General features: G+C 45.4%; 1 protein-coding gene across 2 annotated transcripts in view; it reads right to left on the bottom strand.

The window, feature by feature from the left end:
• chtf18 (CTF18, chromosome transmission fidelity factor 18 homolog (S. cerevisiae)) overlaps positions 1-13,271 on the bottom strand; it is an 85,274-nt gene that overhangs the window by 68,349 nt on the left and 3,654 nt on the right. For both annotated transcript variants that reach the window (XM_042316462.1, XM_042316461.1), the window contains exons 2-6: positions 12,027-12,227; positions 11,806-11,923; positions 4,973-5,162; positions 4,124-4,216; positions 3,088-3,140 (exon numbers count right to left, since the gene is read on the bottom strand). In XM_042316462.1, the coding sequence (XP_042172396.1) occupies positions 3,088-3,140; positions 4,124-4,216; positions 4,973-5,162; positions 11,806-11,923; positions 12,027-12,227 (655 nt within the window). The remainder of the gene's footprint in view (positions 1-3,087; positions 3,141-4,123; positions 4,217-4,972; positions 5,163-11,805; positions 11,924-12,026; positions 12,228-13,271) is intronic.

The following is a 13,271-nucleotide window of genomic DNA, read 5'->3' as shown; positions in this document are numbered from 1 at the left end:
GTGGAGGAGGTGTTAAACCTATTGAAGTCATTACCTGATGGTAAATCTACAGGTCTTATGGACAATTTTTTGCTTCGCTGTGCTGCTCCCCAGATTGCAGTTCCACTGAGATACATATTTAATTGGTCACTGGAAAAGGGGTTGTTTGCAAATGTATGGAAGCATGCGAAACTGTGTCCTATTCCGAAAGACAGTAAAGAACCCATTACTCCTGCCAATAGTCGACCAATTAGTCTACTCCCTTCACTCAGTAAGATATTGGAGGGTATTGTGAGTAGACAAATGTGGGAGTATATGGGAAAAAATGATCTGATTACAGCCAATCAGCATGCTTATCGCAAAAACCATTCCACTACCACTGCATTGGTTGACATGACTGACCAGTGGCTCAATGCTATGGATAATGGCAGGTTTGTAGGTGTACTATTTTTAGATTTCAGTGCAGCATTTGATTTAGTGGATCATGAAATTATTTTGACAAAATTAATGCATTATGGTTTTAAGGAGGTAGCATTGAATTGGGTACAGTCATATCTAACTGACAGGAAACAGTCCACCTATATCAATGGTTATTTTTCTTCCCCTAATGTGTTAAACTGTGGAATACCTCAGGGCAGCTGCCTTGGGCCACTTCTCTACTTAATATACACCAACGACCTTCCCTATGCCTTGGTTGAAACTCAAGCTACTATATTTGCAGATGATACTACAATTTATGCAGCAAGACAATCGGTTCAACAGGTACAGCAGGCTTTGCAAGGAGATTTAGAGATTATCAGGAAATGGGTTTGCCAAAACAAACTTGCTTTAAACACCAAGAAAACCAAAGTTATGTTGGTCTGTTCAACTAGGAAAAGGCCAAAACAGCATGGGATACAATTAAGTATGGGAGGAGTACAAATTGAAGAAGTGGCAGAAACCAAACTACTGGGAGTGCAGCTAGACAACTGCTTATCATCGTCGTCTCAAATAACTAATCTATGTAAAAAAAATATTAAAACAGCATGCATAATCAGAAGGATAGCTAAATATTTACCAGGGAAATCCTTCAGCAAATAACACAGGCATTGGTTGAGAGTCAGGTGAACTATTGTTTGGTGGTCTGGGGAAATGCATCATCTAGTGAAGTTAGGGGGCTGCAGAATGCACAGAATAAAGCAGCAAGGATTGTTTTAAGGTGGAGATATGGTTCTTCTGTTGCAGTCAAGGATTGTTTTAAGGTGGAGATATGGTTCTTCTGTTGCAGTCATGGATTGTCTTAAGGTGGAGATATGGTTCTTCTGTTGCAGTCATGGATTGTCTTAAGGTGGAGATATGGTTCTTCTGTTGCAGTCATGGATTGTTTTAAGGTGGAGATATGGTTCTTCTGTTGCAGTCATGGATTGTCTTAAGGTGGAGATATGGTTCTTCTGTTGCAGTCATGGATTGTCTTAAGGTGGAGATATGGTTCTTCTGTTGCAGTCATGGATTGTTTTAAGGTGGAGATATGGTTCTTCTGTTGCAGTCATGGATTGTTTTAAGGTGGAGATATGGTTCTTTTGTTGCAGTCATGCGCAGTGTTCTTGGTTGGTCATCAATCGACAAGATCATTGAAAAAAAACATGCTTATCTTATTTTATAATATACATAATTTAAAACGGTTCTATTCACAGTGGTATTCAGTTGGTAAGAGACAGACATTCAGTAAATACTAGGAATAGATTGTCCACCATCTATGTGTTATCCAGACAGAACAGTATTCAGTTGGTAAGAGACAGACATTCAGTAAATACTAGGAATAGATTGTCCACCATCTATGCGTTATCCAGACAGAACAGTATTCAGTTGGTAAGAGACAGACATTCAGTAAATACTAGGAATAGATTGTCCACCATCTATGTGTTACCCAGACAGAACAGTATTCAGTTGGTAAGAGACAGACATTCAGTAAATACTAGGAATAGATTGTCCACCATCTATGTGTTGTCCAGACAGAAAAAAGAAATGGGCAAAAGAACATTTAGATTTAGAGCAATAAAGAAATGGAATAAATTAACTGAGCAAACTAGAAACCTTTCAATATATAAGTTTAAACATTATTTAAAAACAATTTAAATATAGTATATAGAAATGTTGTGGGACTATAGTAGATGAAGAATCAATATTTTTTTATTTTATTGGGTCATTATGCATTATGTGTATTATGTATGTTTGTAATAGTGTGTTATATTGAAGTGTGTTTGTATTATAAAGATTAGTCCAAATGGGGACTAAAAGAGATCCTAATAAAATCAAATCAAAGGACACCAATAAGAAGAAGAGACTTGCTTGGACCAAGAAACACGAGTAATGGACATTAGACCGGTGGAAATCTGTCCTTTGGTCTGAGGAGTCTATTTGTGGTTTAAACCGCCGTGTCTTTGTGAGACACAGAATAGGTGAACGGATGATCTCTGCATGTGTGGTTCCCACCGTGAAGCATGGAGGAGGAGGTGTGATGGTGCTTTGCTGGTGACACTGTCTGTGATTTATTTAGAATTCAAGGCACACTTAACCAGCATGGCTACCACAGCATTCTGCAGCGATACGCCATCCCACCTGTTTTGCGCTTAGTGGGCCTATCATTTTGTTTTTCAACAGGACAATGAGCCAACACACCTCCAGGCTGTGTAAAGGCTATTTTACCAAGGAGAGTGATGGAGTGTTGCGTCAGATGACCTGGCCTCCACATTAACCCGATCTCAACCAAATGAGATGGTTTGGGATGAGTTGGACCGCAGAGTGAAGGAGCCAACAAGTGCTCAGCATATGTGGGAACTCCTTCAAGACTGCTGGAAAAGCATTCCAGGTGAAGCTGGTTGAGAGAATGCCAAGAGTGTGCAAAGCTGTCATCAAAGCCAAGGGTGGCAACTTTGAAGAATCTCAAATAGATTTTGATTTGTTTAACACTTTTTTGGTTACTACATGATTCCATATGTGTTATTTCATAGTTCATGTCTTCACTATTTTCAACATAAAGAAAAACCCTTGAATGAGTAACTTTAACTTTAGATTGGTACTGCATGTACACACACACACACACACACACACACACACACACACACACACCTGTTGAGTCGCTCTGTTAGGCGCTGAGATTCCTCCACCACTTGGCGATGACGCTGCAGAAACAGTCAGAAAATCAGAAACAGACAAAAAGTCAGCTCAGTCAGACAGAAACAGTCAGCTCAGTCAGAAACAGTCAGCTCAGTCAAAAACAGACAGAAACAGTCAGCTCAGTCAGACAGAAAGAGTCAGCTCAGTCAGACAGAAACAGTCAGCTCAGTCAGACAGAAACAGTCAGCTCAGTCAAAAACAGACAGAAACAGTCAGCTCAGTCAGACAGAAACAGTCAGCTCAGTCAGACAGAAACAGTCAGCTCAGTCAGACAGAAACAGTCAGCTCAGTCAGACAGAAACAGTCAGAAACAGACAGAAACAGTCACCTCAGTCAGAAACAGTCAGAAGCAGTCAGCTCAGTCAGTCAGAAACAGAAAGACAGTCAGCTCAGTCAGACAGAAACAGTCAGCTCAGACAGAAAGAGTCAGCAGAAACAGACAGAAACAGTCAGCTCAGTCAGACAGAAAGAGTCAGAAAGAGTCAGCTCAGTCAGAAACAGACAGAAACAGTCAGCTCAGTCAGACAGAAAGAGTCAGCTCAGTCAGTCAGAAACAGACAGAAACAGTCACCTCAGTCAGAAACAGTCAGAAACAGTCAGCTCAGTCAGTCAGAAACAGACAAACAGTCAGCTCAGTCAGCCAGAAACAGACAGCTGAGTCAGCCAGAAACAATCAGCAATCAGTCAGAGCTAGGGTTAGGAGCTAGGGTTACATCTTTGGTTTAAGGTTAGGATTAGGTTAAGGGTTAGGAGCTAGGGTTAGGAGCTAGGGTTAGGTCTTTGGGTTAAGGATAGGTTTAGGTTAAGGGTTAGGAGCTAGGGTTAGGTCTTTGGGTTAAGGTTAGGATTAGGTTAAGGGTTAGGAGCTAGGGTTAGGAGCTAGGGTTATGTTTTTGGGTTAAGGCTAGGATTAGGTTAAGAGTACATGTTAGGTTTATGGAAAATGAATTGTGTGTCCCCGCAAGGTTAGCTGTGGGGGTGTACTCACCTTCTCGGCCACCTGTTCTCTCAGTACCTCGATGGGAACAGCCAGCAAACCCAATGCATTATGGGAGCTACGAAAAGCACTGGGGTCCACAGCCTATAAGAAACAGTAAATAAGAGAGACAGAGAGAGGTGACTGGGGTCCTATAAGACAGTAAATAAGGGAGACAGAGAGAGAGGTGACTGGGGTCCTATAAGACAGTAAATAAGGGAGACAGAGAGAGAGGTGACTGGGGTCCTATAAGACAGTAAATAAGGGAGACAGTAAATAAAGACAGTAAATAAGGGAGACAGAGAGAGGTGACTGGGGTCCTAAAAGACACAGTAAATAAGGGAGACAGAGTGAGGTGACTGGGGTCCTATAAGACAGTAAATAAGGGAGACAGAGAGAGTTGACTGGGGTCCTATAAGACACAGTAAATAAGGGAGACAGAGAGAGTTGACTGGGGTCCTATAAGACACAGTAAATAAGGGAGACAGAGAGAGGTGACTGGGGTCCTATAAGACAGTAAATAAGGGAGACAGAGAGAGGTGACTGGGGTCCTATAAGACAGTAAATAAGGGAGACAGAGAGAGAGGTGACTGGGGTCCTATAAGACAGTAAATAAGGGAGACAGAGAGAGAGGTGACTGGGGTCCTATAAGACAGTAAATAAGGGAGACAGAGAGAGGTGACTGGGGTCCTATAAGACAGTAAATAAGGGAGACAGAGAGAGGTGACTGGGGTCCTATAGGACAGTAAATAAGGGAGTCAGAGAGAGGTGACTGGGGTCCTATAAGACAGTAAATAAGGGAGACAAAGAGAGAGGTGATTGGTGGATCAGGTAAAGCTCAGTGATTGGCTAAAAGTTTACCTTTCCCCTCAGGTCGTCTGTCTGTCGGAGGTAGACGCGGTTTCCTGTCTGGTCCGTCACGCTAACGTATCCCCCCTCGGCCGGGGGGCGCTTCAGAACGTGACACGACGTTGCCGCGGTGACTCTCCGAGGAGACTCCTGGATGGCTGCGAAGCCACTGATGTCCAAGATCACCGGGATTAGCTGGGGTCTACACACACACACACACACACTTTGATTTGAGAGTTCCTCATATTGACATTGGCTGCTGACACTATTACTAATACGGATAGACTGAATGGGGCAGATCTATGCATCTATATATCTATGATCTAGATCTACGCAATCTGATAGTCAAACCAACTATATCAACACCAACCATCAGAGAGGGCCTGAAACCACCTATTGGGACAGATCAATACCAACCATCAGACAGGCCCTGAAACCACCTATTGGGACAGATCAATACCAACCATCAGACAGGCCCTGAAACCACCTATTGGGACAGATCAATACCAACCATCAGAGAGGGCCTGAAACCACCTCAGATCAATACCAACCATCAGAGAGGGTCCTGAAACCACCTATTGGGACAGATCAATACCAACCATCAGAGAGGGCCTGAAACCACCTATTGGGACAGATCAATACCAACCATCAGACAGGGCCTGAAACCACCTATTGGGACAGATCAATACCAACCATCAGACAGGGCCTGAAACCACCTATTGGGACAGATCAATACCAACCATCAGACAGGGCCTGAAACCACCTATTGGGACAGATCAATACCAACCATCAGACAGGGCCTGAAACCACCTATTGGACGTAGCTTTGTTTGAGTTGGACTTTCCATGTGACTAAACAAACCGTAAAGGGCTTGGGATGATGCATCTGGGCATTAGGATCTTACTTCCTGAACTGGATTACATCAAGATCTGGGCTATGCAGACACATCTGGACATTAGGAGCTTACTTCCTGAACTGGATTACATCAAGATCTGGGCTATGCAGACACATCTGGACATTAGGAACATACTTACTAAACTGGATTACATCAAGATCTGGGCTGTAGATACAAATCTGGACATTAGGAACATACTTCCTGAACTGGATTACATCAAGATCTGGGCTATGCAGACACATCTGGACATTAGGAGCTTACTTCCTGAACTGGATTACATCAAGATCTGGGCTATGCAGACACATCTGGACATTAGGAGCTTACTTCCTGAACTGGATTACATCAAGTCATTATAATATAATAAACACACAGAAATACAAGCCTTTGGTCATTAATATGGTCAAATCCAGAAATTATCATTTCGAAAACAAAACGTCTATTCTTTCAGTGAAATACAGAACCGTTCCGTATTTTATCGAACAGGTGGCATCCCTAAGTCTAAATATTGCTGTTACATTGCACAACCTTCAATGTTGTCATAATTACGTAAAATTCTGGCAAATTAATTACGGTCTTTGTTAGGAAGAAATGGACTTCACACAATTCTCAACGAGCCAGGCGGGCCAAACTGCTGCATATACCCTGACTCTGCTTGCACTGAACACAAGAGAAGTTACGCAATTTCCCTAGTTAATATTGCCTGCTAACATGAATTTATTTTAACTAAATAAGCAGGTTTAAAAAATGATATATTTCTGTGTATTAATTTTAAGAAAGGCGTTTATGGTCAGGTACATGTGTGCAACGACTGTGCTTTCCCCCAGAATACGCTTTGGTTAAATCATCGACCGTTTGGCAAAGTTGAAATAGGCTGTGATTCTATGATCAATTAACAGGCACCGCATTGATTATATGCAACGCAGGACAAGCTAGATAAACTAGTAATATCATCAACCATGTGTAGTTAAATAGTGATTATGTGAAGATTGATGGTATTTTACAAGATAAGTTTAATGCTAGCTAGCAACTCGCCAAGGTCCTTTTGACGCTGCACTCGCAGAACAGGTGGTCAGCCTGCCACGCAGTCTCCTCGTGGAGTAACAGGTGGTCAGCAGTCTCCTCGTGGAGTAACAGGTGGTCAGCAGTCTCCTCGTGGAGTAACAGGTGGTCAGCCTGCCACGCAGTCTCCTCGTGGAGTAACAGGCGGTCAGCCTGCCACGCAGTCTCCTCGTGGAGTAACAGGTGGTCAGCAGTCTCCTCGTGGAGTAACAGGTGGTCAGCCTGCCACGCAGTCTCCTCGTGGAGTAACAGGCGGTCAGCAGTCTCCTCGTGGAGTAACAGGCGGTCAGCCTGCCACGCAGTCTCCTCGTGGAGTAACAGGCGGTCAGCAGTCTCCTCGTGGAGTAACAGGCGGTCAGCCTGCCACGCAGTCTCCTCGTGGAGTAACAGGCGGTCAGCAGTCTCCTCGTGGAGTAACAGGCGGTCAGCAGTCTCCTCGTGGAGTAACAGGTGGTCAGCAGTCTCCTCGTGGAGTAACAGGTGGTCAGCAGTCTCCTCGTGGAGTAACAGGCGGTCAGCCTGCCACGCAGTCTCCTCGTGGAGTAACAGGCGGTCAGCAGTCTCAGGCGGTCAGCAGTCTCCTCGTGGAGTAACAGGTGGTCAGCCTGCCACGCAGTCTCCTCGTGGAGTAACAGGCGGTCAGCCTGCCACGCAGTCTCCTCGTGGAGTAACAGGCGGTCAGCCTGCCACAGTCTCAGTCTCCCTCGTGGAGTAACAGGCGGTCAGCAGTCTCCTCGTGGAGTAACAGGTGGTCAGCAGTCTCCTCGTGGAGTAACAGGCGGTCAGCAGTCTCCTCGTGGAGTAACAGGTGGTCAGCAGTCTCCTCGTGGAGTAACAGTCTCCTCGTGGAGTAACAGGTGGTCAGCAGTCTCCCAGGTGGTCAGCCTGCCACGCAGTCTCCTCGTGGAGTCAGGCAGTCAGCCTCCACGTGGAGTAACAGGCGGTCAGCAGTCTCCTCGTGGAGTAACAGGCGGTCAGCAGTCTGCAGGCACGCAGTCTCCTCGTGGAGTAACAGGTGGTCAGCAGTCTCCTCGTGGAGTAACAGGTGGTCAGCAGTCTCCTCGTGGAGTAACAGGCGGTCAGCAGTCTCCTGGAGTAACAGGCGGTCAGCAGTCTCCTCGTGGAACAGGTGGTAACAGGTGGAGTAACAGGTGGTCAGTCAGCCTGCCAGGTGGTCAGTCTCCTCGTGGAGTAACAGGTGGTCAGCAGTCTCCTCGTGGAGCCAGCAGTCTCCAGGTGGTCAGCAGTCTCCTCGTGGAGTAACAGGTGGTCAGCAGTCTCCTCGTGGAGTAACAGGTGGTCAGCAGTCTCCTCGTGGAGTAACAGGTGGTCAGCAGTCTCCTCGTGGAGTAACAGGTGGTCAGCAGTCTCCTCGTGGAGTAACAGGCGGTCAGCAGTCTCCTCGTGGAGTAACAGGTGGTCAGCAGTCTCCTCGTGGAGTAACAGGTGGTCAGCAGTCTCCTCGTGGAGTAACAGGTGGTCAGCAGTCTCCTCGTCAGCAGTCTCCTCGTGGAGTAACAGGCGGTCAGCAGTCTCCAGGTGGTCAGCCTGCCACGGTAACAGGCGGTCAGCAGTCTCCTTGTGGAGTAACAGGTGGTCAGCAGTCTCCTCGTGGAGTAACAGGCGGTCAGCAGTCTCCTTGTGGAGTAACAGGCGGTCAGCAGTCTCCTCGTGGAGTAACAGGCGGTCAGCAGTCTCCTCGTGGAGTAACAGGCGGTCAGCAGTCTCCTTGTGGAGTAACAGGCGGTCAGCCTGCCACGCAGTCTCCTCGTGGAGTAACAGGCGGTCAGCAGGTGGAGTAACAGGCAGTCTCCTCGGTCAGCAGTCTCCTCGTGGAGTAACAGGCGGTCAGCAGTCTCCTCGTGAATTGTAACTGGCCATGCTCAGTGTCCAAATAGGCCGATTCACGGTTGATATGAAAACTTCAAAAATCAGCCCTAAATTAATTGGCCGTGCTGATTAATAGGTCCACCGCTGATTAATAGGTCCACAACATGAATGTGTAGTTTAATGTGTTTGACGTGTTTATTGTAGTTTAATGTGTTTATTGTAGTTTAATGTGTTTATTGTAGTTTAATGTGTTAGTGTTTTAGTTTGTGTTTATTGTATTTTAATGTGTTTATTGTAGTTTAATGTGTTTATTGTAGTTTAATGTGTATTGTGGTGCTGTACAGGACTTACCTGGAACAGACACTTGGTCTCAGCATTGACTCACTGTCTAAATAAAGACACCTTGGTCTCTTATTAGAGGACTGGTCAGCTGGTTCTAGTTGATGTACTAGAGGGTTATTAGGGGGCTGGTTCTAGTTGATGTACTAGTGGGTTATTAGAGGGCTGGTTCTAGTTGATGTACTAGTGGGTTATTAGAGGGCTGGTCAGCTGGTTCTAGTTGATGTACTAGAGGGTTATGAGGGGGCTGGTTCTAGTTGATGTACTAGTGGGTTATTAGATGGCTTATTGTCAGCTGGTTCTAGTTGATGTACTGTGGGTTTATTAGTAGGGCTATTGTGTTTATTGTAGTTGGTTCTGTTTCTAGTGGGTTATTAGAGGGCTGGTTCTAGTTGATGTACTAGTGGGTTATTAGAGGGCTGGTTCTAGTTGATGTACTAGTGGGTTATTAGAGGGCTTATTGGTTCTAGTTGATGTACTAGTGGGTTATTAGAGGGCTGGTTCTAGTTGATGTACTAGTGGGTTATTAGAGGGCTGGTTCTAGTTGATGTACTGTGGGTTATTAGAGGGCTGGTTCTAGTTGATGTACTAGTGGGTTATTAGTTTAGGGCTGGTTCTAGTTGATGTACTAGTGGGTTATTAGAGGGCTGGTTCTAGTTGATGTACTAGTGGGTTATTAGAGGGCTGGTTCTAGTTGATGTACTAGTGGGTTATTAGAGTTTATTGTGTTGGTTCTAGTTGATGTACTAGTGGGTTATTAGATTGGCTGGTTCTAGTTAAATAGATGTACTAGTGGGTTATTAATGTGTTTAGTGTGTTATTTATTAGAGGGCTGGTTCTAGTTGATGTACTAGTGGGTTATTAGAGGGCTGGTTCTAGTTGATGTGTTTAGTGGGTTATTAGAGGGCTGGTTCTAGTTGATGTACTAGTGGGTTATTAGAGGGCTGGTTCTAGTTGATGTACTTTAGTGGGTTATTAGTTTATTGTGGTTTAGCTGGTTCTAGTTGATGTACTAGTGGGTTATTAGAGGGCTGGTCAGCTGGTTCTAGTTGATGTACAAGTGGGTTATTAGAATGTGTTTAGCTGGTTCTAGTTGATGTACGAGTGGGTTATTAGAGGGCTGGTCAGTTTCTAGTTGATGTACTAGTGGGTTATTAGAGTTTAATGGTTCTAGTTGATGTACTGTGGGTTATTAGAGGGCTGGTTTATAGTTGATGTACTAGTGGGTTATTAGAGGGCTGGTCAGCTGGTTCTAGTTGATGTACTAGTGGGTTATTAGAGGGCTGGTCAGCTGGTTCTAGTTGATGTACTAGTGGGTTATTAGATTTTATGGTCAGCTGGTTCTAGTTGATGTACTAGTGGGTTATTGTGGTGCTGGACTAGGACTTGATGGACTAGTGGGTTATTAGAGGGCTGGTTCTAGTTGATGTACTAGTGGGTTATTAGAGGACTGGTCAGCTGGTTCTAGTTGATGTACTAGTGGGTTATTAGAGGGGTTCTAGTTGATGTACTAGTTGATGTACTAGTGGGTTATTAGAGGGCTGGTTCTAGTTGATGTACTAGTGGGTTATTAGAGGGCTGGTTCTAGTTGATGTACTAGTGGGTTATTAGAGGACTGGTTCTAGTTGATGTACTAGTGGGTTATTAGAGGGCTGGTTCTAGTTGATGGACTAGTGGGTTATTAGGGGGCTGGTTCTAGTTGATGTACTAGTGGGTTATTAGAGGGCTGGTTCTAGTTGATGTACTAGTGGGTTATTAGAGGGCTGGTTCTAGTTGATGTACTAGTGGGTTATTAGAGGACTGGTCAGCTGGTTCTAGTTGATGTACTAGTGGGTTATTAGAGGGCTGGTTCTAGTTGATGTACTAGTGGGTTATTAGAGGGCTGGTTCTAGTTGATGTACTAGTGGGTTATTAGAGGGCTGGTCAGCTGGTTCTAGTTGATGTACTAGTGGGTTATTAGAGGGCTGGTTCTAGTTGATGTACTAGTGGGTTATTAGAGGGCTGGTTCTAGTTGATGTACTAGTGGGTTATTAGAGGGCTGGTTCTAGTTGATGTGGGTTATTAGACTGGTTCTAGTTGATGTTAGTGGGTTATTAGAGGGCTGGTTCTGGTTGATGTACTAGTGGGTTATTAGAGGGCTGGTTCTAGTTGATGTACTGGGGTTATTAGAGGGCTGGTTCTAGTTGATGTACTAGTGGGTTATTAGAGGGCTGGTTCTAGTTGATGTACTAGTGGGTTATTAGAGGGCTGGTTCTAGTTGATGTACTAGTGGGTTATTAGAGGGCTGGTCAGCTGGTTCTAGTTGATGTACTAGTGGGTTATTAGAGGGCTGGTTCTAGTTGATGTACTAGTGGGTTATTAGAGGGCTGGTTCTAGTTGATGTACTAGTGGGTTATTAGAGGGCTGGTTCTAGTTGATGTACTAGTGGGTTATTAGAGGGCTGGTTCTAGTTGATGTACTAGTGGGTTATTAGAGGGCTGGTCAGCTGGTTCTAGTTGATGTACTAGTGGGTTATTAGAGGGCTGGTCAGCTGGTTCTAGTTGATGTACTAGTGGGTTATTAGAGGGCTGGTTCTAGTTGATGTACTAGTGGGTTATTAGAGGGCTGGTTCTAGTTGATGTACTAGTGGGTTATTAGAGGGCTGGTTCTAGTTGATGTACTAGAGGGTTATTAAAGGACTGGTCAGCTGGTTCCAGTATAACCAATGATCCTACGGTCCTACCTGCTGCTCGGGGTTCGATGGAACTCCTCTGGAGACGACGGGGGGGTGATGTCATCAACCTGAGACCCCTCAAACAGCTTCTTAGCCACATCCTGCCTCAGACGCTTAGCCTTGGGAGCTACACACGGATACAAATACATCAACGACAAGAGACACCACAGTACTCTCTCTCTCCCTCACGTCATCACACTAACGGCAGAGAAGAGGGAAGAGCTACTCACTGATTGGCTCGTCCGCCAGCAGGTGTTCTATGTCCTCTCCGTCACACGCCACAGACGGGCCTTCCAATTGGCCGAGGCTCCGTTCTGACGATGCCTGTGATTGGCTCCTGAGTGGCTGGTCACCAGCGGCGATGGCTTCCTGGAACGACTGAGGCTTCTGCTTCCGGAACTCTGACCGCTTAGTGGAAGGAGCTGGATTAACTGACCACACAGAGACACACACATCAGAATACACACACAGAGAGAGACACACACACATCAGAATACACACACACAGAGCACACACACACATCAGAATACACACACACAGAGAGACACACACACATCAGAATACACAAACACACACAGAGAGACATCAGAATACACACACACAGAGACACACACACAGAGAGAGAGACATCAGACTAGTGTGTAGCCAACAGTATTTTTCAGTGACAACACTTTTCTGGCGTCCTCAAATTACACACAGGTGTTAGGAGATGCAGATAGATAAGTAGCAGAGGTGGTTACCTCCGTTTCCTGTGAACAAGACCTGTAACATGGCCGAGGGGGAACCCTAACCAAGACCTGTATAACATGGCCGCGTGGGAACCCTAACCAAGACCTGTAACACAGCCGTGTGGGAACCCTAACCAAGAGCTGTAACATGGCCGAGGGGGAACCATAACTAAGACCTGTAACATGGAGACATGGGAAACCTAACCAAGACCTGTAACATGGAGACATGGGAACCCTAACCAAGACCTGTAACATGGAGACATGGGAACCCTAACCAAGACCTGTAACATGGCCTTGTGGGAACCCTAACCAAGAGCTGTAACATGGCCGAGGGGGAACCATAACTGACCTGTAACATGGAGACATGGGAACCCTAACCAAGACCTGTAACATGGAGACATGGGAACCCTAACCAAGACCTGTAACATGGAGACATGGGAACCCTAACAAGACCTGTAACATGGAGACATGGGAACCCTAACCAAGACCTGTAACATGGAGACATGGGAACCCTAACCAAGACCTGTAACATGGAGACATGGGAACCCTAACCAAGACCTGTAACATGGAGACATGGGAACCCTAACCAAGACCTGTAACATGGAGACATGGGAACCCTAACCAAGACCTGTAACATGGAGACATGGGAACCCTAACCAAGACCTGTAACATGGAGACATGGGAACCCCTAACCAAGACCTGTAACATGGAGACATGGGAACCCTAACCAAGACCTGTAACATGGAG

The sequence above is a fragment of the Oncorhynchus tshawytscha genome, unplaced genomic scaffold (assembly GCF_018296145.1).
Source record: "Oncorhynchus tshawytscha isolate Ot180627B unplaced genomic scaffold, Otsh_v2.0 Un_contig_1312_pilon_pilon, whole genome shotgun sequence".
Lineage (NCBI taxonomy): Eukaryota > Metazoa > Chordata > Actinopteri > Salmoniformes > Salmonidae > Oncorhynchus > Oncorhynchus tshawytscha.
Note: the sequence above shows the minus strand (reverse complement) of the source record. Positions and strands in the feature narration are given on the sequence as shown.